Below are 19,639 nucleotides of genomic sequence, written 5' to 3' on the forward strand. Positions count from 1 at the left end.
CTCTTACCCTTCCCTTCACATGACAGATCAGCCAATCCCGTCGCCTCTGGATCCACCCCAAATCTGCCCACCTCTCCCCACTCCTCTGTCTCCACCCGGTCCAGCCTCATCACCACTGGTCCTGCCTCAGGGCCTTTGCACGTGCTGTTCCCGCCCCCTGAGCGCTTCTTCCCCAAGCCCTAACACCTCCATTTATTTCCTCAGCTTCTACAAATGGATGTCGAGGACGGAAGCCCCGAGGAGGCAGTGACGATGTCTGACGCGGTCACCGATGGGTCCCCGGCTCCTAGCACAGCACCGGCACCCCGGAGATAATCCATAAAAATTCCTCCCACCGGGGAAGGCAGAACCTCAGCCAACAGCCTTGTCGGGTCCCCGTGTCCGGGATGGGGGTCTCTAGCCGTGGACCCCGAGAGGGATATTAGGGCAAAAAAGAAGAAAAGACCCCAAATTCTGGTCGCCTTTATTTTGTCGACGAGCCTCCCCATCCGGTGTTAGAGAGGACGGTCCCCTTTAGCGGAGCTGACAGCTAATTTGTGGGAAGTTTAATTACGGGCGGCGTTAATTAACTGGCAGAGCGCTGGGCAAGGAAGGCGGCCATCTGTTCCTGCAAACGTCCTCCGCTCCCGGCCCGGCTGGGAGGCTTGGAGGGTTGGGCCCGGAAGAGGACGGGGCGTGGGGAGGAGGCAGCGACAGGGACGGAAGGAAGGAGGACGAGGGGATGATTCAGGCTTCGCGCCCCCCCTCCCAGATGCCAGCCTCCTCGTGGCTCCCACCGTTTGGCAGTCGCCGCCGGGAGCCGCTAGGAGTGGCAGCCACAGTTCCTTGGCATCTGCTTCTCGCTGGTTGTATCACAAGGAGCAGAGGGTGTGGGGGAGAGGAGGTGAAGAGCGGACAGGCTCCCACCCAAGAAGGGTGGGAGTAGGAGCTGGGACAGAGCCGGGGCGAGTGAACTAAGCAACTGGCCCGGAAGGAGTGGATCCCTCCACCCCTCAGTCCATCAGCCCCCTCTTCCTTCCCACCATTCTCCATGGGGATGCAAACAGCCTCCGAAGATGGGCTTCTGGGATTCGAAACCCGGCTCTGTCTCTTCTGTGCTGTTTGCCCTGGGGCAAGTCGCTTAACCTCTCTGGGCCTCAGTTTCCCTGGCTGGAAAACAGGATTGATTCTAATGGGTCCTGCTTCCACGTGTCCTAGAAGAGTTGAGACCAAGCATGTCCAGGCGGCCAAAGAGAATTTGGTGGTGAACTCGAAGTGTCGTCACCTGTAACTAAAAATGCGCGTGCGTATTAAGGCGGCGGGCATGGGGTGGGGCGTCCTTAAGATTGTGAGGCCTTGTGCCTTCCAGGACTCTGGGTCTTTGCACAGGCTGTTCCCTCCCGCAGAACACCCTTCCCGCTCCTGCCCGATTGCCTGTGTTCTGTTGCTCGGGGTCTTGACCCTCCCTGACCCTCCAGGCTGGGAAAGGGGCGTCTACACGGGACCCCAGCTCAGGAGGCGGCTGGAGAAGGGCCCGGGCCTGACTGCTGGGGGACCGAGGAGGCCGGGGCGGAGCTGAGGCCCCTTCTCTGAGCACACAGACCCTGACTGGGGGCAGGGAGCTCTGTGCGCACTTATTAAGCACCTACTGGAGGCCAGACGAGGCTGCTTGGGGGCTTCACCCGTGCTGTTCCAGCTGCCAGCATCGCTTTTCCTTTCCACGGAGCTGATCTGTGCTCTTTACGCTCTCAGTCTGGAAGCCGCTGCCTCCGGGGATCCTCCCAGATCCTCTGCGTTGGGTCAGGCACCTCCACTTGGGTTAACACAGCTTCCCCACTCTCATAGCTGGGCTATGGGCAGGTCACTTAGTCAATCAACAAACACTGGCAGAGCATGGAGATGGTGTCAGGCGCCGTGCTAGGAACCGTCCGCGCTTAGGGAACTCCATTAGCTGGACGGCCACTAACATCCGTTCTCTCCTTTTTCTTAATGATGGAACCCTTGGTTTTCAGTCGAACCACTGGCCACTCAGAATAAAGACTATATCTCCCAGCATCCTTTTGGGCAAGTGTGACCACGTGACTCAGCTGTGGCCAATGGGGTGTAAGCACAAGTGGGGTTTCTGAGAAGAGGCCTTAAAGAGATAAGACAACCCTTCCTCCTCACTGACTGGAATGCAGATGCGATGGCAGGAGCTCAAGCAGCTGCCTCGTCCCATGAGGAGGAGGCCACTTGCAGGGGATGTGGGGCAATAAAAGAGAAGGAACCGAGGCCACGGACACCATGGAGGCTCCTTTCACCCCTGAACTGACTGTTCCTGCTCATGAGCAGATAAGCCCACCCTTTGCCACCATCAGTCCAAGAAGGGAAACTCATCCTTCAACCACCATGGAGATTCCCGGCTACGTCATGAAGGGCAGACAGCGAAACATGAGCGAAAAACACATCCGTGTGTGTAAACAAGGAAACCTTGGGAAAAAAGCAAGTATTCGCTCGAAAACGCACCAAGCCCGGACTGCCAGGTCCGAATCCTGTCATTGCCCATCTGCTGTGTGTTCCTGAGCAAGTGACTTGGCCTCTCTGGCCTCAGTTGCCTTGTCTGTAAACTAGAGACCTGGCAGTGCTGCTAAGTGGGACTTTTCTCTGAGCTGTTTGAAACCCTCCAGTGGTTTCACTTGGCACCTCAGAATAAAACCCAAATTCCTTATCAAGCTTGACAAGGCCCCACACGGTTTGCCCCATCCCCTCCCTGCCCTCCCTCCTCCCTCTCTCCCCCTCCTTCCTCTGCTCCAGCCACATGGCCTCCTCGCTCTTCCCCCAACACGCCAGGCCCGGGCCTGCCCCAGGGCCTTTGCACGGGCTGTGCCCTCTGCCTGGAATGCTCTTCCTGCATACCCACTCCCTTCTCACGGTTCCCGCCTCAGATCCAGTGTTCGCTCCCTGACCTCCCTGGTCACTCGTGCCACGTGACCCAGCCGTGCCCCCCACCCACCGCCCAGAAGACCCCTCAACGTGGCCCAACCCTGCAGAAGCAGGACGTGCTGGGAGCCGAAGAAGCGCCTCATCTGCTCGCTCTAAAGTGACACCACATCCGAGCTGGTGTCCGAATCCGGCGACAAATTCACAGGAGATGCAGGGGAACCGAGGAACGTGTTAAAGGACCCCCCCGGGGGACACACTCTGCCAAACCCGGACCGGGGACGTCCCAGGGTGAATGACGGATAAACAGCAAGAGACAGACGGGGGAGAAGCCGTGGCTGCAAAGAGAGATCCCGGCGGCCACGGACGGCTCTCCATCTGGATCTGGACTCGAAGGACCGAGGGAAACATGCGCCACAGACAACGCGTGGGGACGGCGCCACGGGGGGGGGGGGGGCGGCCGCTCCGAAGGGATTGTTGTCATTTCGAACGTGATGCTGAGGTCGTGGGGTTTCTAAGAGGTTTCGTCCCGGGTGCTGCGGGGGGCTGAGCAGCATCCCTGGTCCCCACCCGCTCGATGCCAGGAGACCCCCCAGTGTGACAGTCACAGACGTCCCCAGACGCGGCCCTGGGTCCCCTGGGGGCAGCATCCCCACCCCCGTTGAGAATTACAGCTTTAGACACAATCAAAATATTCCCAGATGCAAAAACACGTGGGATTTGCACCAAAATAACAAGGGCTGGGGTGAGTGGCAGGTGGCAGATACGCGAGCGGCCGCGTGTCCACCGTGTCTAATCCGAGGGACGGGGGCCTGCTGGCGGGTGTCCCCAACTCACCCCCTCCCCTTGGGTGTGTTAGAGATTTTCCACCAGAAAAAGCCAGAATGGGCGGGGGCTGGGGCTCAAATGACCCCTGGAGCTGGGGTCGCCATCACGTACCCCCCGTTGCTGTCTGCGATGTGACGGACGCCCCGTGCTCACGTCAGACGTGACCCGTGCGGGGGAACCCCGGGCAGGGCACATGGGGACCCTCCACACCTGACCTGACGTGATTCCAGAGTAAGAAGTTTATTCGCAAAAAAGTGTGTCGACCAAGCAGCGAACCAGAGACCAGCGGCCCTGGAAGTGGGGACACGGGGACGCCGGCACAGAGCCGCGGTGGCCCTGACGGCACCCTCCCCGCGCCCCGTCTCTCCTCGCTCCCCCGTGGACACCGGCAGCCACCTGGGGCTCAGCTGGGACGGGCCACGCACGGCTGGCACGGGGCGTGCCCCCGACCCCCAGCAGCCAGCGCGAGAATCCGCTTTCAAACCCGCTTTATTCTCCGCCAGCCGGGGGTCAGGGTGCAGGTGGGGGGCGGTCCGTGGGCCTCAGGGGGCACCCGGGGACCCCTCCGAGGATGCCTCAGCCTCCACGGTCCCCAGGGACGTGGCACCGCGGTGGTGACGGGCCGGGCTGGCCCGGGCCAGCAGCTCCAGCCTCCGGGAGCGCAGCCGGGCCTGGATGGCCCAGACGGGGGGCCGGCGGCCGGGCAGCGAGGGGTCCTCGTCCCCGAAGCTGTCGGCGGTGGAGTCGGAGCCGTCCTCCGTGCCGGCCACCGACTGCTTGCACACGGGGCAGGCGCGCCGGGCGCCCCGCGAGAACCAGAGGTCGATGCACTTGCAGTGGTAGGTGTGCGCGCACGGCAGGATCTTCAGCCGGTCGCCCTCCTCGTACTCGTCCAGGCAGACGGCGCACAGGTTGCTGTGCCGCGTGAAGGTGCACACCTGCGCCTTCTGGCACGCCTGGGTCTCGACCGTCCTCTCCGCGTGCCACCGGGCCCACAGCCACCTCCACAGCCGCCGCAGCACAAAGGCGGCCGACGCCAGCAGGGCCAGCGCGCGGCCGAGGACCCAGGACGCGGCCAGCAAGGGATGGCAGTCCGGCTCCGGGCACGGCAGGTAGTCGGGCAGCAGGAGGACGTGCGCCAGCTTGTCGCAGCGCACCAGGACCCGCAGGTCCTGCGAGGCGGCCTCGCCCACGAACACCGACGGGATGGTGATACGATGCCGCACGTCCTCGTAGACGTGGGCCATGAGCACCAGCTCGTCCGAATGCACGTTGTGCACGATGGCCGCCTCGAAGCCGGCGCGCTGGGCGTGCAACACCTTGAGGTCGAAGGTGCAATCGTAGCGGCGGATCAGCACGATGGCGCCCAAGGAGCCGTTGCCCGGCCGCGGGGGCCCCTCGATGGGGTGGCACGCGTTGGCCGGCTTGGCCTCCATCAGGTAGCCACGCACGCCCTGGGGGGCCAGGGGCGCCCCGAACAGGGCCTGCGAGCCCGCGAAGTCCACCGCGCTCCCGTTGCCGGTCAGCACGACGCGCACCACAGCCCTCGAGGGTGCCAGCAGGGCACACAGGATCAGAGACACCTGTACAGCCCCCCGGGCCAGCGCCCGCCCCATGGTCGCCTCCTGCGGCCGCCGTGTGGAGTTAGGTCCCGCTGGGGACAGCAGACGGGGGGGCCTGTGGGCATCTCCGGGGCCTCCCCGGGGGGCCCGTGCCCGGGGTGGGGCAGGGGGGTGGTCTCGAACAGGGGGCACCGAGGCCGTCACCCAGAGCGGCGGGGACCCGGGCGGCTAGGCGGAAACGGGGCCCCGGGGCAGCGCGCTCTGCATCGTGTCGCGGGAGGAGCTGCCCTGCCCGGGCGGCTGTGCTGGCAGAGGACACTGAGGCCAGGAGGCCCCAGGGTTCTAGAGGCCACCGGCCTCTGTGACATCGTCCTGTTGTGTAGCTTGTCCCCCAGGAGCCCCCCGTTGCCTGGGCCTGGGGCCGGGACAGAATTCCTGGGTCTCTGACCCAGGGGCCTGGGCGGCCTCTGAAGAACCTTCTGGAAGGTTCAGAGCATCGCCGTCTGCTGGACCTCAGTGGGGACCACAAAGTGGGCTGGCGGCCCCCGCGGACACAGATCCAGCCCCCAAATTCATCCTCCGGGAGCGTCCTGTCCCTGTGCCTCCCAGAGGCCCACCGAGGACGGTGCCAAGGTCACGCCTAGAGATTCCCAAAAGGACCTGGGCTTGTTCGGGGCACCCATGCCCCATGAGGTCTGTTTTTCTAGCCCAAATTCCTCCCCTCGTCCCTCTCTCCCTCTCGATCCCTCAGCTGCGGCCAAAGGGGCCTCCTCGCTGTTCTTCCCACATGCCAGGCCTGGTCCTGCCCCAGGGCCTTTGCACGGGCTGTGCCCTCTGCCTGGAATGCCCCTTCTCCCCAGGCCTGATTCTCACGACTCAGGTCTGGGCTCCTACATCCTCAGGGTCTAACTGGACTTGACCTGGAGAGATGGAGAAGTGCCGAGATCTGGGCTGGGCTGGCAGGGTTGGGGGGCCCCGAGTCCTCACCACCAGGTCGGCCTCCAGACCTGCACCAGCTTTATTCTCTCACCTCAGAGCTTCCTCACCACCCAGCTCTCGCACTGTTCCCTGTGCCCCAGCCAGAGCCCCGGATGACAGCCTCAAGTCCTATCCACCTCCTCACCTCCCAAAACCTCCCACCCTGAGTCCGTCTCCTGCCCGGCTAAGCGGCCTGCTCAAGTCTCAATTCCTGGCTCTCCCATTGACATGCTGTGTGACATCAGGTAACTCACTTAACCTCTCTGGGCCCCCATTTTGCAATCTGTAAAATGGGCCCACCGATGGGGAACTTATCTTATGGGACTGGTGGTGGGAGAATTAGATGAGATGATGTGGGATGAGCGCTCAGCATGGGGTCTGACTTCATCCTTCTCCCAGACCAGACCCGCCTCTGGGTCGCAACCCTCCACGCCATGTTGGTTGCCACATGGCAGTCCTGGATTTTGCTAAAACCTCCATCCTCTGGGCTCTCGCGTGGCCCCCCCTACCCCCAAGAGGAAGCCCGTGCCCCTCCTCTGGGGCTGGCAAGCCCCCCAGTGTCGCCCCCTGCCCATCTCAAAAGCCTGAATGTTTTTCAGTGCTCCGGAGGCACCATGACTTCTTGACATCTCGACCTTTGCACATGCTGTTCCCTCTGCCGGGAACAGAATTCTGTCTCCTCAGCTGCACCTTCCCAGGCTGGCTTATTCTTCAGGATTTCTCAGTTGGTCTAATACCGCCAATGGCAGAGAAGAGACACAGGGACATGTGTGACAACAGGGGCAGAGATAGGGTGACATGTCTACGAGTTGCCAGCAGCCCCCCGGAGCCGGGAAAGGGGCACGGAACAGATTCTCCCTCTGATTCCCCAAGAAGGAACCAGCCCTGCCGCCACCTTGAATCAGGAGAGAATAAATCTGTCGTGTTAACTCGTGTTAAACCCCCTGGTTTGTGGTGCTTTGTTACGGCGCGTGCAGGAAACGCGTACGTGCTGGAATCTTTGTCCCGGGGTCCGGGTTGGGTGCGGCCAGCCAAAGGCACGGGGTCACCACGCTGAGACTCGAGGATGAGTAAGGGTGAAGTTGGCATCAGGGGGCAGAGAACGGCATGCTGGGAACGTGTGCAGCATGTGAAAAGGTCCTGCGGTGAGCAAGAGACAGAGAGAAAGAGAGAGAAAGTGTTGAAAGGTTGGAAAGAGCCAGCCATTCAGAGCAGCTGGAAGGATGGTCTCAGTCGAGGACGGGAGAGACTCGGGGAAGGACAGGCAGTGCGAGGCCGGGACCTTGACGGCCAGTGGCCTCAGGGTTTACAGAGAACGACGGGGGAGCCGCAGAAAAGCTTACAGTAAAGGCAGGACATGGCTGGGTGGTTCCCGTTTCCGCGTTATACATTCTGCGTTGCTGGGATCTTTTGCGACGGGCATGAACTCACTTATTTCTCCCCGAGTTAAAGAGATGCGGGTTTTCAAAAGGGTCCTCTGGTTGGTGGGGGGACGGGGAGGGGGCCCGTGTGCAGGGGGGGTCTGGGCAAGCCCGAGATCTAACACCCCTGGGGAGCAGCCCAGAACCCCTGCCTTATGGGGGTCAGGGGGCGAACACCCCGTCCCTCTCGCCCCTCCAGTGACAGGACTCTGGGGCACATGTCCCACACCGTGTCCTAGAGGCCCGGCGGATGAAGCCCCAGCTGCCCCTGGACGATGCTTCCTTCCCGGGCTGCCTTCCTTTTCCCATCTCCCTTCCCCGACGCCCCTCCCAGCGTCTTTTGAGATCACTTCCAAAGTAAATAACTTTCATTCAAATTCTCGTCTCGGCGCCCGCTTCTGGGGGGGCCCAAACCAAGATGCCTCCCGAGAACAAAAGAACGCCGGGGAAAGCAGAAGGAAGAGCCCCAGGGAGACCCGAGTCCTAAACACATCCGAGCGCCCCAATCCAGCTGAGCCTGAAGGCCACACAGCACCTGTGCCCGTGTTATATGAACTCGTATGTTCCCTTTTTTGCCTAAGAGAGAGCTTCCGTCTTCATAAAACTGACCTCGTGCCTCCTCAGGCTGACCTGGCCTCTCCCGCGTCTCTCTGTCTCTCCTCTCTCTGCATCTCTCTGTCTGGCCATTTCTGTCTCGTCCTGAACCTCCGTCTGCCCTGTCTCGCCCTCCCTCCATCTCTGTCTTTCTGTTCCTCCGTCGGTGTCTCTGCCTCCATCTCTGTTCCTCTGTCTCTCACTTTCTGTCTCATCTTTTCTGTGTCTCTGTCTCCATGTCTCTGTGACTATCTCTGTTGTGTGTCTCTGTCTTGCTCTCTGTCTCTGTCCTCGTCTCTCCATGTGTGTCTTTCTCTGTCTCTCGGTCACTTTGTCCCTGTCCCCTTTTGTCTTTCTCTCTGACTTAAGCGCTCTTCTTATCTCTCATGTTTCTTTCTGCGGGTCCCTCTGTCTGTCTCTCTCGGGCTGTGTCTATCTCTGTACGTCTCTGTCTCTCTCTCCATTTCCACTCCCCAGCCCCACGCCTGGCCCGAGGATATACAGTGGATTTTGTCAGCTTGATGCCACAGACACACCTTCGTGGACCCAGATGAGCCTAAAACGGTGCAAGGCGGGGAGCTGGGCTTCAGGCCCCACGCGGCCCTCGCTTCCCGTCTCAGCATCTCGGCTTCCCCATCCATAAGATGACGATGACGGATGCAGGGTCCACAGACGCTTTCTGAACACGGTCGCCCGGGGACCCTCCCGTCGCCCTTTGAACTTGGGAACTGCTCTCCCTCGTTCCTCCCAGGAGGAAGCCGGCATGCAGACAGGGGACCGTCCCTGACCAAGTTCCACAGCTGAGAAGGGGCTGGACGCCTCCTCCATCCCCAGGCTCCCCAAACCTCCTGCCCCGTCCGTGGCTTTGTCCCAGCCTGGCCACCACCCCGGGCCGGGCGTCAGGCTGCAAATTAACAGGCTTGCTGTCTGAGGTCAGACCGCTTCATTTGTCTTCCCGCCTTTCTCGCTCCAAGGTCCCGATTTTCATGTCGGAATAATTAAACGGGTGGGGACGGGAAATACTGCCGGGGAGAGGGATCTGTCTGCACAGGATGATGAGCTGGGCACTGGACAAAACCCTTGACATTCTGGAGATGGTATTCTGGCCGAGAGGAGGGGAGGCAGCCAATGAACTAATTAACTAAATGAAGAAACCAACCATCAAAGAAAGTAATTCCAGGGTGAGAAGGGCTGTGAGGAAATGAAGCAGGCCTTGTGCTTGAGAGAGGGCGGCACTGGTTGGGGTGCTCACGGAAGGTCTCCTCGAGGTGGGAACATTGGAATGGAAGCTTGAAGTGAGGGAAGACCTTTGCTTCTAGAACATTCTTGGGGTGCCACCAAATCAAACTCCCTGAGCACCTGGGGCTGGTGGATTGGTGTCATTTCCTTTCGTTTATTTGTTCATCAAATACTTGCTAAGGCCCTACTGTGCGCCAGGCCCTGGGCTGGCCACTGGGGACACAGACGTGACCAGGACTGACCCAGTCCCCACCCTCCTGTGGCTCCGTCCAGCGATGGAGGAAAACGTTCGAACAAATGAACAAGAATATTTGAAATGGCGATAAGTTCCAGGAGGGAAGTAACATGATGAGGAGACAAGATCAAGTGGCTGAGAAGCAGGTCAATGGAAGAATGCTAGAATTCTTGGGTGAACGTTTCAGGAGAAATGGGATATTTGCATAGCATCAAAGTAACCCTCCCAAGACACTTACTAATTTGAAAAAGTAAAAAAGTAACTTTCCAGTGGGGAAATCTGGCAGACACCGTCGTAACCACAGGGTCAAGGTTAACATCACTGGTGACGAGACACATCCACCTCGCGTGCCTCCTGACACCCCGCACTGGGGAGAATGTGCCATCGCCCCTGTGGGATTCTGGGCAGAGACGCACGGCCCCACTGTAATCACCGGCCGACATGAGACAGACCCAAATTGAGGGACGATCTACGAAGTCCCTGGCCAGGGGTCTTCACAGGTGTCAAGGTCATGGAGGACGAGGAAGGGCTGAGGAACTTCCCCAGAGTGGAGGATGCTGGGGAGTGTGACGATGAAAGGCAACGAGTGGTCCTGGATGGGATCCCGGAGCAGGAAGAGGACATTCGTGGAAAAACTGATGAAATTCGAATAAGATGTGTAGATTCATTACTGATATCGTACCCACACTATTTTCCCGGTTTGGAGCACCGTGCCAGGTTATGTAAAAGGCTACTGTTAGGGAAAGCTGGGGGAAGGGGATACGGGAACTTCGTACTTCCTGCAACTTGTATTTCTGCAACTTTTCGGTAAGTCTAGAATTATTTCAAAAGAAAATGTTTTTTTAAAAAGCACCAAAGAGCCTTAAGGCACTAAAAAGAAGGTGAAGGAGGAAGACGGGGAGGAAGGAAAGCAAGAGGCCAGGATGGCGGGCACGGGGGCTGGGAGTGAAGGGGTCACCGGCTTGATTACCAAGGGTCTTGTAGGTCACAACAACCTGGAAAGCAAATTTGCCCGTTATTTTATCTCAAAACGAGTTTATTCGGGAATAGCCCAAAGAATCGGAATTTCAGGTTGTGCCCCTGTTACGGCAAAGCATACACAATCCGGGAAACACAGCAGGGAGCTGCTTTTATAGAGAAAAGGAGTGGGCGGGGCTGTTCTAAAGCAAGTCCATTGGAGGGAAGTAACAGTTCAGGGTGGCAACGGCTTCTCATTGGCTGGGCTGCTGCGTTTCTCATTGGCTAGACTGCAGTATTTCTCACTGGCTGGGATGCAGTGTTTCTCATTGGCTGAGCTGTGGTGCTTCTCATTGGCTGGGCTGCAGCATTTCTCATTGGCTGAGCTGTGGCATTTCTCATTGGCTGGGCTGCAGTGTTTCTCATTGGCTGAGCTGTGGCATTTCTCATTGGCTGGGCTGCAGCGTTTCTGATTGGTTGGGCTGTTGCCAGGTGGGGAGAAAAATCTTCCTTCAGTAGGAAAGTCGTTTTACCTCCTTTGCAAGATGCGAGCTTACGTCTCTTCCTGTTTGGAGTAACTGACTTGTGATGAGGCCTGAGAGCTCCCCCATGGGCTTTCCCGACTCCAATTTATTAAGCTTTCTTTGCTTCACTTCTGCAGGCATGATGGACAGTTTGCATTTTATCGTAATTGCACGCAGAGCCTGGCGCACCTGGGTTCCCTGCCAGCAGCCCCTGAGACAAGGATTTGGGCACAAGTCCTTTATGGGGGAGGATCCCCGGATGCCCCAGGGGAGCAGTGGGGAAGTGGGCGAGGGACGGGATGGCGCCAGACAGGGTGCACTCATGAGCAGGTGACCATGGTGAGCAGATGGGGCTCAGTCCCACGGGGGACCTCGGGGAGACAGCACCCAGCTTGCAATTCAGAGATGCCCCACCCAAGGGAGGAGGGAGCTGAGGTACTTATGCACCAGCCCCTGCCAGTTATCGGTTGGGGGTGCTGGGGGGAGGGTGTGGCATGAATTCTGTGACACTTCCGGCCTGCCATGGGCGAGCGGAGCAGGCTCAGGCAGAGAGTCAGAGCCGGGATGCCAGCCGGCAGCGCAGGGAAACTGCGGGGGCCCTGGGGATCTTTCCAGCTTTTAGAGCTGCACGGACCAATATGGCAGCCGCTGGCTACCTGTGCTTATTTAAATTCATTAAACTGAAATAAAACTCCAAATTCAGCTCCTCGCTCACACCCGCCACGTTTCAATTGCTCCATAGCCACACGTGGGTGACCGAGTTGGGCCGCACAGTTCTAGAACGTTCCATCATCACAGAACGTTCTACTGGATTGCCCTGCCCTGGAGAACTTTAAGCAGGAGAATGGCACCATCTCATTGAGGCTCTAGGAGAATCCCTCTGGCTGCTGAGGAATAACAGTCGGTTGGGGGTGAGGGCAGAAGCTGGGAACCCGGGGAGGAGGCAGCCCAAGCATCCACGCTGGAAGTGATGGAGGCTCAGACCGGTGCAGTAGCAGTAGGGGTGGAGCAAAGCTGTTTGGAAGTGGCATCACCAGTCCCGACCATTTGGATGTAAGCGGTGAGGGGAGAGGAGGACGAGGAGGTGAGACCCAGACTCTGCTGTGAGAGGCAGGTGGAGATGGGATGGCCGCCCCCAGGATGGGGACCCAGGAGGAGAAGCCCATTCAGGGGCAGCTGCTGAGGTCTGTCGGGCCCCGCTGGGCCTGAAGGGTCAGGGAGAAATCCAGGGGGGCCGCCCAGTTGGCAGCTGGAGTCCAAGGGTGGAGGCCTGAGCAAATGTGGGAATTGGGGCCCCCGGGGCGCCCCGGCCACAGGTCCCGCTGGCAGCCGCTGGGCCGCGATGTCACTTGTCAGGCGGAAGAGAGCCTGGTCCCCAGGCTGGAAGGCGCAGCTTGCCTAAATGCTAACAAGTTTTGCCTCCGAACGGTGGCGGGCTGTGCGTGCGTGTGTATGTGTGTGTTTAATTCTGGAATGAATTTAATTCTAATTCCGCCGACTTTGGGGATGGCAAACAGCTGTCTTAATGACTTAAGCAGTGGGTTTAAAATAGCGAGCATCTGTTCGCTGTCTGAGCCAGCGCCCGCGAGGCTGCTCCGAGGCTCCGGGCTCACGGTTCCGGGGGCCTCGGTCGTGGCCCTGGAGGTGGGACCGAACGTGGGGCTGGCAGGTTTGGAGCCAGCCCTGTCACCAGGTCCCCCACCTGCCTCCCGGGATTTCTGCGACTTCGTCTGTTCGACTGGGGGCTGTGGACCCACCACGCCGGCCGTCCCCTGTGTTGGGACCAGGAGCGCACACAGCTGTGGCAGATCCGACCGGTCCCATGAGGTGACGGATTGTAAGCACACACCCTCCACCCCTCGGATGCTTCCTGGCTGTGTGGCCTGAATCGCCCTGTGCCTCAGTTTCCCCTAAATGGAGATAATGTCTCCCATTCCTGTAAAATGGAGATGAGGACGGTACCTAACACCAACAGTTGTGAAAAAGTGGAGATGAGTAAACACTCAACAAGCACGTGCTTACGGCGGTGCCGGGCAGACGGAGAGCCCTAGGTAAATGTGGAATGAATTTTTTCTTTTTACGAGTTCATAGATATAGAATAGAATTTCCAAGGGTGAAAAGGGATAGAGGGAAGAAATAACAGGGTGATGGAGGTCACAGAGGGGTCTGGGTGGGGCTGGTTTAGATGGAAAAGTCAGGGAGGGCTTCCCTGAGGAGGTGACCTTGGAGCTGAGATGTGAAGGAGGAAGAGGAGCCGCCCCCGTGCAAGTCGGTAGGACGGTAGTCCAGGCAGAGGGAACGGCAGGTGCAAAGGCCCTGAGGCAGGGCTGTGTTTGGGATTTCCGTGACTAGCAGTGCGACTAGAACAGAAGGAGCAAGGCCCGAACGTGAAGGAGCCTGCAGGTTGTGCTATGAAGTTGAGCACCCGGGAGCCACTGCAGATGGGGGAGGAGTGGCATCTGATTTGTAGCCAGACCCACAGCTCTCACTTCGGCTCCTGTGTGCACTTATTGAGCACCTGCTGGATACCAGGCCCTCGGGGGAGAGCGTGCAGAGTCAGAGTTGCTCACGGCCAAGCTGAGAAAGAGCCGGACGCTGAACGTGCCCGTGAGCTTCCATCCCGGTTCTGCGGGTGATGCTCCGGCTCGGACGGCCCTGGGTTCAGGTCCCAGCTCTGCCGCTTCCCAGCCACATGGCCTGTCCTCAGTTTCCCCTTCTTATCCCTGAACCGTCTCCCCGATGGGACAAGATGGTCCACGCGCAGCGCTTCAGCACGTTTCAAACGCTGAGCCTCATTTCTTACAAAGTGACGCTCGCACCCACCCCGTGACCCCGCGATTCCACTCCGAGGATGGACCCGAGGGGGTCGACAAGGCGCGTCCACGCGGAGCCCTGGACCATGTTCGGAGCATCTGCATCTGCCCAAACCGGAAATGACCCACACGTCCATCAACGCGGGATGGGTCCACCAAGAGCGGTCCACGCGGACGGTGGCACGTTCCTCCGCCACGAAGAGGCGCAAAGCGCGGGGACACGCAACCACGCGGACGAACCCCGAAACCACGACGCTGAGCCGGTGAGGCCGGGAACGCGCGCTATGGGATCCCTCGACGGGGCCCACCCACTTGTAGCGACCGAGGACAGGCCGGGGGTCGCCGGGAGAGCTGGGTGCGCGGCCGGGAGGAGCTCCAGAAGGACCCCGGGGAGGATGCATGTGTCCCCATCCTGCTGGGCTCGCGGGTGCGCGTGCGCGCATGCGCACAAACACGCATCTGACCGCGTGCTTTAAATATTCGCCGTTTACCGCTGGCCCAGTTCACCTGCATGAAGCAGGAGAAACGAAATGAAATAACCAAACAAACAAAAAAAATCGCAGAGCCCGGGGTGCAGGGTGCAGGGGGGGCTGGGGGTCAGGTAATTTAGAAGAAGCTTCCAGAGGCTGGAGCCCAGGGCCACAGGTTGCACCACCACCCCCTCCCCCCTCCTCCCCCTCCCCGTCCCCCTCCCCTTCCTCCCCTTTTCCCTCCCCCTCCTCCCCCCTCCCCTCCTCCGCCCCTCCTCTTCCTCTCCCTCGCCTCCTCCCCCACCCCCTTCTTCCCCCTCCTCCCCCACCCCTCCCCTCCTCTTCCTCCTCCTCTCCCTCCTCCCCTCCCCCTCCTCCCCCTTCCCCTCCTCCCCTCCCCCTCCCCCTCTCCTCCCCCTCCCCCTCCTCCCCCTTCCCCTCCTCCCCTCCCCCTCCCCCTCTCCTCCCCCTCCCCCTCCTCCCCTCCTCCTCCCCTCCCCTCCCCGTCCCCCTCGCCTTCCTCCCCTTTCCCCTCCCTCTCCTCCCCCTCCTCCCCTCCCCTCCTCACTCCTCCCCCTCCTCCCCTCCTCCTCCCCTCCTCTTCCTCTCCCTCACCTCCTCCCCCACCCCCTTCTCCCCCCTCCTCCCCCACCCCTCCCCTCCCCTTCCTCCTCCTCTCCCTCCTCCCCTCCCCCTCCTCCCCTCCTCCTCCCTCTCCCCCTCCCCCTCCTCCCCTCTTCCCCTCCCCTTCCCTCTCCCCCTCCCCCCAATCCCAGGGAGGGAGCCCGCCGGCCTCGCCTCTCCAGGCCTCACGTTCTGCTCCCCGCCAACGAGACACAAGATGAATCGAGGCCATAAACGCGCGGCGCCGCCTAAATCTTTCCTGGGTCTGTGCGCGCGCACGCGCGGCCCCGCGCTGCCTCTCAGCATTTTTGTATTTTGCTTCTCTGTCCGTCCTTCCCCTGCCGGGGTCGCGGGCTCTCGAGGACACGGGGGAGCCTCAAGCTGAGGTTCAAGGAAGGGATGTTTGCAAGGTGGCGGCTGTGCTGGGAGGATGGGGGGCAGGTGGGGAAGGGGGGGGGGTCTGTGCCATGACCTCGCTCTTGGGGACAATCGGAGGCCCCTGTGTCATTATGAAAAGTGGCCAAGAGCCCCTCCCCTTTCCCAAAGGATCCCTCAACACTCATTTATTCACTCAGCAGACATTTCCCTGGGCTGTGGCAGTTTAGAGCGCAGACTTGAGATCAGAAAAAGACCTGGGTGGGTTTCAGCCTCCACAACTTCTTGGCTGTGTGACCTTGAATGAGCTCCTTTCCGTCTCTGGGCCTTGGTTTCTTTCTTTCTTTTTTTTTTGGTGAGGAAGATTGGCCCTGAGCGCACATCTGTTGCCAATCTTCCCCATTTTGCTTGAGGAAGAGTCACTCTGAGCTAACATCCATGCCCATCTTCCTCTATTTTTTGTATGTGAGACGCTGCCACAGCATCATGATCAGTGTGTAGGTCCACACCTGGATCCAAGCCTGCCAACCCTGACCCGCTGAAGCAGAGTGCGCAAACTTAGCCACTATGCCACCAGGCTGGCCGCTGGGCCTCAGTTTCCTCATCTGCAAGATGGAGATAATAATAGGATCCTCCATCATGGGGCTGCTGTGAGGCCTAAGTCAGATCTAAAATTCTTGTAAAGTTCTCAGTGTGGGACCAGGTACACAGTAGGTGCTCAAACAGCTTAGCTGTCACGAAGTGGGTGTTATCACTGTTGGTTGAGCTCTGGGCCCTGCCCTGGAGCAGCTAAGGCAATGGAGGCTTGTCTGCCCTCCATGCTCAGACCTTATTTCCTCTTCTTCTTTCATCCTTGCACTTTACATAGGGAGGCTCAAGCCATGGAAGGGTTTGCTCAGGGCCTCAGTGCAGGACACGCCTGAGGGAATTCAGAGATGCCTCGATGGTCTCAAGGCCTGTTCTTTTAGCTGATAGGGAAACTGAGGCCCATAGAGAGCCAGAAAGGGCTCCCAGGCCTCCACCTCTGAGCCCAGCCCTGAATCTCAAGAGGAACCTCAGATCTTCCCAGTCACGTCCCTGCCTGTCCTCGGCGCTGCAGCCGCGGGAGCCGCCCGCCTGTAATTTACCAAATTTGACAGCGTCTTGGCACCGATGGCACAGCCTGAGCCAGTGGCATCTGTGGGGCTGTCACCTCCCACGCTGGGTCTGAGCGATGCACCGAGGGAGCGAGAGTCAGACACTTCTCAGACTTGGGGGACGGCTAGAGACTCTTACCGACCCTAAGGATGGACGGATCACGACCCCATTAGACAGACGTGGAAACTGAGGCTTCGGGATGGAAAGGAAGTCACCCCGGGTCACACGGGTACCCATCTGAGTCCCTCCTGTTGCTGGGGTCCGGGCTGGGGGCTTCAGTGACCAAGACAGACCCGGGCCCTGCCCCCTCAGGGCTCATGTCCTGTGGGTTTCTGGAGGAGGGGCTTTCCAGGGAGCGGAAACAGCCCGTGCAAAGGCCCTGCGGCAGGAGCCAGCTCGGCCTGGTTTCTGTTTTAATCTAAGGCGATGGGGAGCCGTAGGAGGGCTATGAGCAGGGGAGGGACACTAGGATGGACGGTGTCGTGGGCAGAATAATATCTCCCCGGGATGTCCTCATCCGGATGCTTGGAACCCATGGACATGGTACCTTACACCGTGCAGGGGGATAAACAGTGCGCGCCCCCCCCCAATTCACATCCACCCAGAGCCCCCGAGTGTGACCTTATTTGCACAGAGTGTCTTTGCAGGTGTCATTAGTCAAGGATGAAGTCGCCCCGGATATAGGGTGGGCCCTAAATCCAGGGACAGGTGTCCATATAAGGAGAGGACACAGGGACACAGGGAGAAGGTGGCCCTGTGAGCCACCAGCCAGGGGAACCCCTGGAGCCCCCGAAGCTGGACGAGGGACACGATGCGGCTGCTCACACTGACCAGCCCGGTGCTCGGTCGTTTTGGGGGGGACCGACCGCCAGACCCCGGGCCCGTTTCTGTGCCTGATGCCCGGCGGACCCGCCACCCTCGGCTGCCGGGGGGGGGGGGGGGCAGCTGCAGGCAGAGCCTCCCCCAGCCCCCCTCCCACTCACTCCCCTTTTTGCAAATTGCAAGCATCACGAAGGTTCTGGAAAGCGGAGGTTGCAAACTGCGGCCCCCGGGGACCACATCCGGCCCCCAGACGTGTCTTTGGTGTCTCGGTGTTTAAATTAGTCAGCGATGTTTAAAGATCTGGAAGTTTCGTGCAGGGCTGGAACTGGACCATCAGAGGGTCTGACCCCACTGGGCGCCAGGTGGCAGAGGCTGAGAGGGGCCACCCTCGTTAGGCCGGGCAGGGGTCCCCATTCACCAGGGACCCGCTGAGAGGCATCGCCGTCCCCCAGGCCCCACACGACCTGCCCTGTCCCCTCCCCGCCCTCCCTCCTCCCTCTGTCGCCCTTCTCCCTCTGCTCCAGCCACACGGGCCTCCTCGCTCTTCCTCCAAAGCGCCAGGCATGATCCTGCCCCAGGGCCTTTGCACAGGCTGTGCCCTCTGCCTGGATTTCTCCTCCCGGCTCACCTCGCTTCTCCAGGCAAACTCTCATTTTTCAAATCAGGGCTCCAAGGGCCTTTCTTCCTTCCAGACGGATGGAGGAGGGAGCGAGGGATGGGGGTGCCCGAGAGAGAATGTGAGAGATGATCAAGAGGAGAAACCAGGCGGAGACGAGACGGGACAGGAGGCAGTGGGGGGCTGGGCGGTGGGGGGGGGGGGGGTCGTGGGGAGGGGGACCTGGGGCCGACCCCCGCCGTGTGGCACCCCCGCCCCCTCCTCCAGCGCGCGGGCTCTTGCGCATCCGCACGCGCCAGAGTCGCGGGAAATATTTCCTGCGCGGCTGACACTTTTGGCAAAATCCGAGCCCTGCGGCTTTTTTCCGCGCGGAAAACACGTCCATCAAAAGCGTCCCCGGTGCTGGCGGGCGGGGCTCCGGGGAGAGCGGGACGCGGCTGCGACTCTCTGCGGAGGGAGGGCGACATCAAAACGGGGGAAAGAGGAGGAAAAGAGCGGCCGCCGGCTCCGCCCGCTCCGTGCGCGCGCAGGACCCCACCGTTTTCCGCAGTTTTCAGGGGAGGATGCTGAGCCCAGAGAGGGGAAGACACTTCCCCAAGGTCACACAGCAGAGCCTGGATTTGAACCCCCCACACACACATACACACACTCATCTTCCCCAAGGGTGCCTGGAAGAGCGTCTCCCCAAGAGGGAGAGGGGAGGAAAGGCAAGGGGGCCTGAGGGATCCGCATATGCCAGGGATGGCGTCCAACAGCTCCAGCGGCAGCCAGCAGCCCTCAGTTAAATGGGACCGAGTGGAGCCTAGAGGAGGTGTGCAAGCTGAGCGGGTCCACAGTGGTGGTGGGGACGGGTCTCCCTCGACTGCCTGCATCGTCCCTGTCACATCCCGGTCCCCACAAACCCCTAAGCCGGGAGAGAGTGTGGCGGCAGCAGCTGTGCAACCTTAAGCAAGTTGCTTAACCTCTCTGTGCCACAGTTTCCCTGTTGATGAGAGTAGACATAAAAAATAATCTCTAACTTTCAATTAAAAATGTTAGCATTCCAAAAGACGCTTGGGACAGGGCCTGGCACACAGTAGGTGCTTGTAAACGTGAAATATAATTAGGTGATTCCTGACCGAGGAGTGGGCAAACCAGGGCGTTGGGGGCCAGGGAGGGATCTTTGGTCCTGGAGCCCGAGCTGCCGCCTGGCTCCCGTGGCCAGGGATCGACTTTTCCAGAATGTGGCCCCTCCTCCCGGTTTCCATCCGGAGCCGCCGCCGCCGCCGCCGCCGCATAAATCCCGCTTTACGGCTGTTATTGACGGGCGGCCCGACCGAGGCCCAATTAATTTTCGCGGCTGGCATCTGTGCGCCGGGCGGCTGTCGGAGCTCCTGGGGGGCGGGGGCGGGGCGAGCTGGGGACAGGCCAGGCTGAGGACAAGGGCGTGGGCAGGCCGGGGCGCTCTGGACTCCATCCGAGGAGCGCTGTTCCTGGAGTCTCAGATTCTGAGCCCCCGGGGCTCTTGTCTGCAGGGTGGAATAGGTGTGGAACGGGAGTTGCAATT

General features: G+C 60.2%; 1 protein-coding gene and 1 long non-coding RNA gene across 4 annotated transcripts; one reads left to right on the forward strand and one right to left on the reverse strand.

Annotated features, from left to right (window-relative positions):
* Window positions 1–3,948: 3,948 nt before the first annotated feature.
* Window positions 3,949–5,651, reverse strand: ZNRF4 (zinc and ring finger 4). The gene has a single exon (XM_023644505.2). The coding sequence runs from the start codon at window positions 5,340–5,342 to the stop codon at window positions 4,269–4,271; it is 1,074 nt and encodes a 357-aa protein (XP_023500273.2). The 5' UTR covers window positions 5,343–5,651; the 3' UTR covers window positions 3,949–4,268.
* Window positions 5,652–5,699: 48 nt separating this feature from the next.
* LOC102149040 (uncharacterized) lies at window positions 5,700–7,206 on the forward strand. 3 transcript variants are annotated; one of them, XR_290518.4, is made up of 3 exons: window positions 5,700–5,981; window positions 6,368–6,511; window positions 6,935–7,206. It is a non-coding gene; the product is annotated as an uncharacterized lncRNA (long non-coding RNA). The 3 variants fall into 3 exon arrangements; XR_001381085.3 differs by having other exon boundaries at window positions 5,718–5,981; window positions 6,866–7,206; XR_011440385.1 differs by having other exon boundaries at window positions 5,747–5,981; window positions 6,324–6,511.
* The last annotated feature ends 12,433 nt before the right edge of the window (window positions 7,207–19,639 follow it).

Source organism: Equus caballus, chromosome 7 (genome assembly GCF_041296265.1).
Source record: "Equus caballus isolate H_3958 breed thoroughbred chromosome 7, TB-T2T, whole genome shotgun sequence".
In the NCBI taxonomy this organism is placed as follows: domain Eukaryota; kingdom Metazoa; phylum Chordata; class Mammalia; order Perissodactyla; family Equidae; genus Equus; species Equus caballus.

What these genes read in the sequence shown, in the direction of transcription:
- ZNRF4 (XM_023644505.2), bottom strand. Translation starts at nt 5,342, where the DNA reads ATGGGGCGGGCGCTGGCCCGGGGGGCTGTACAGGTGTCTCTGATCCTG.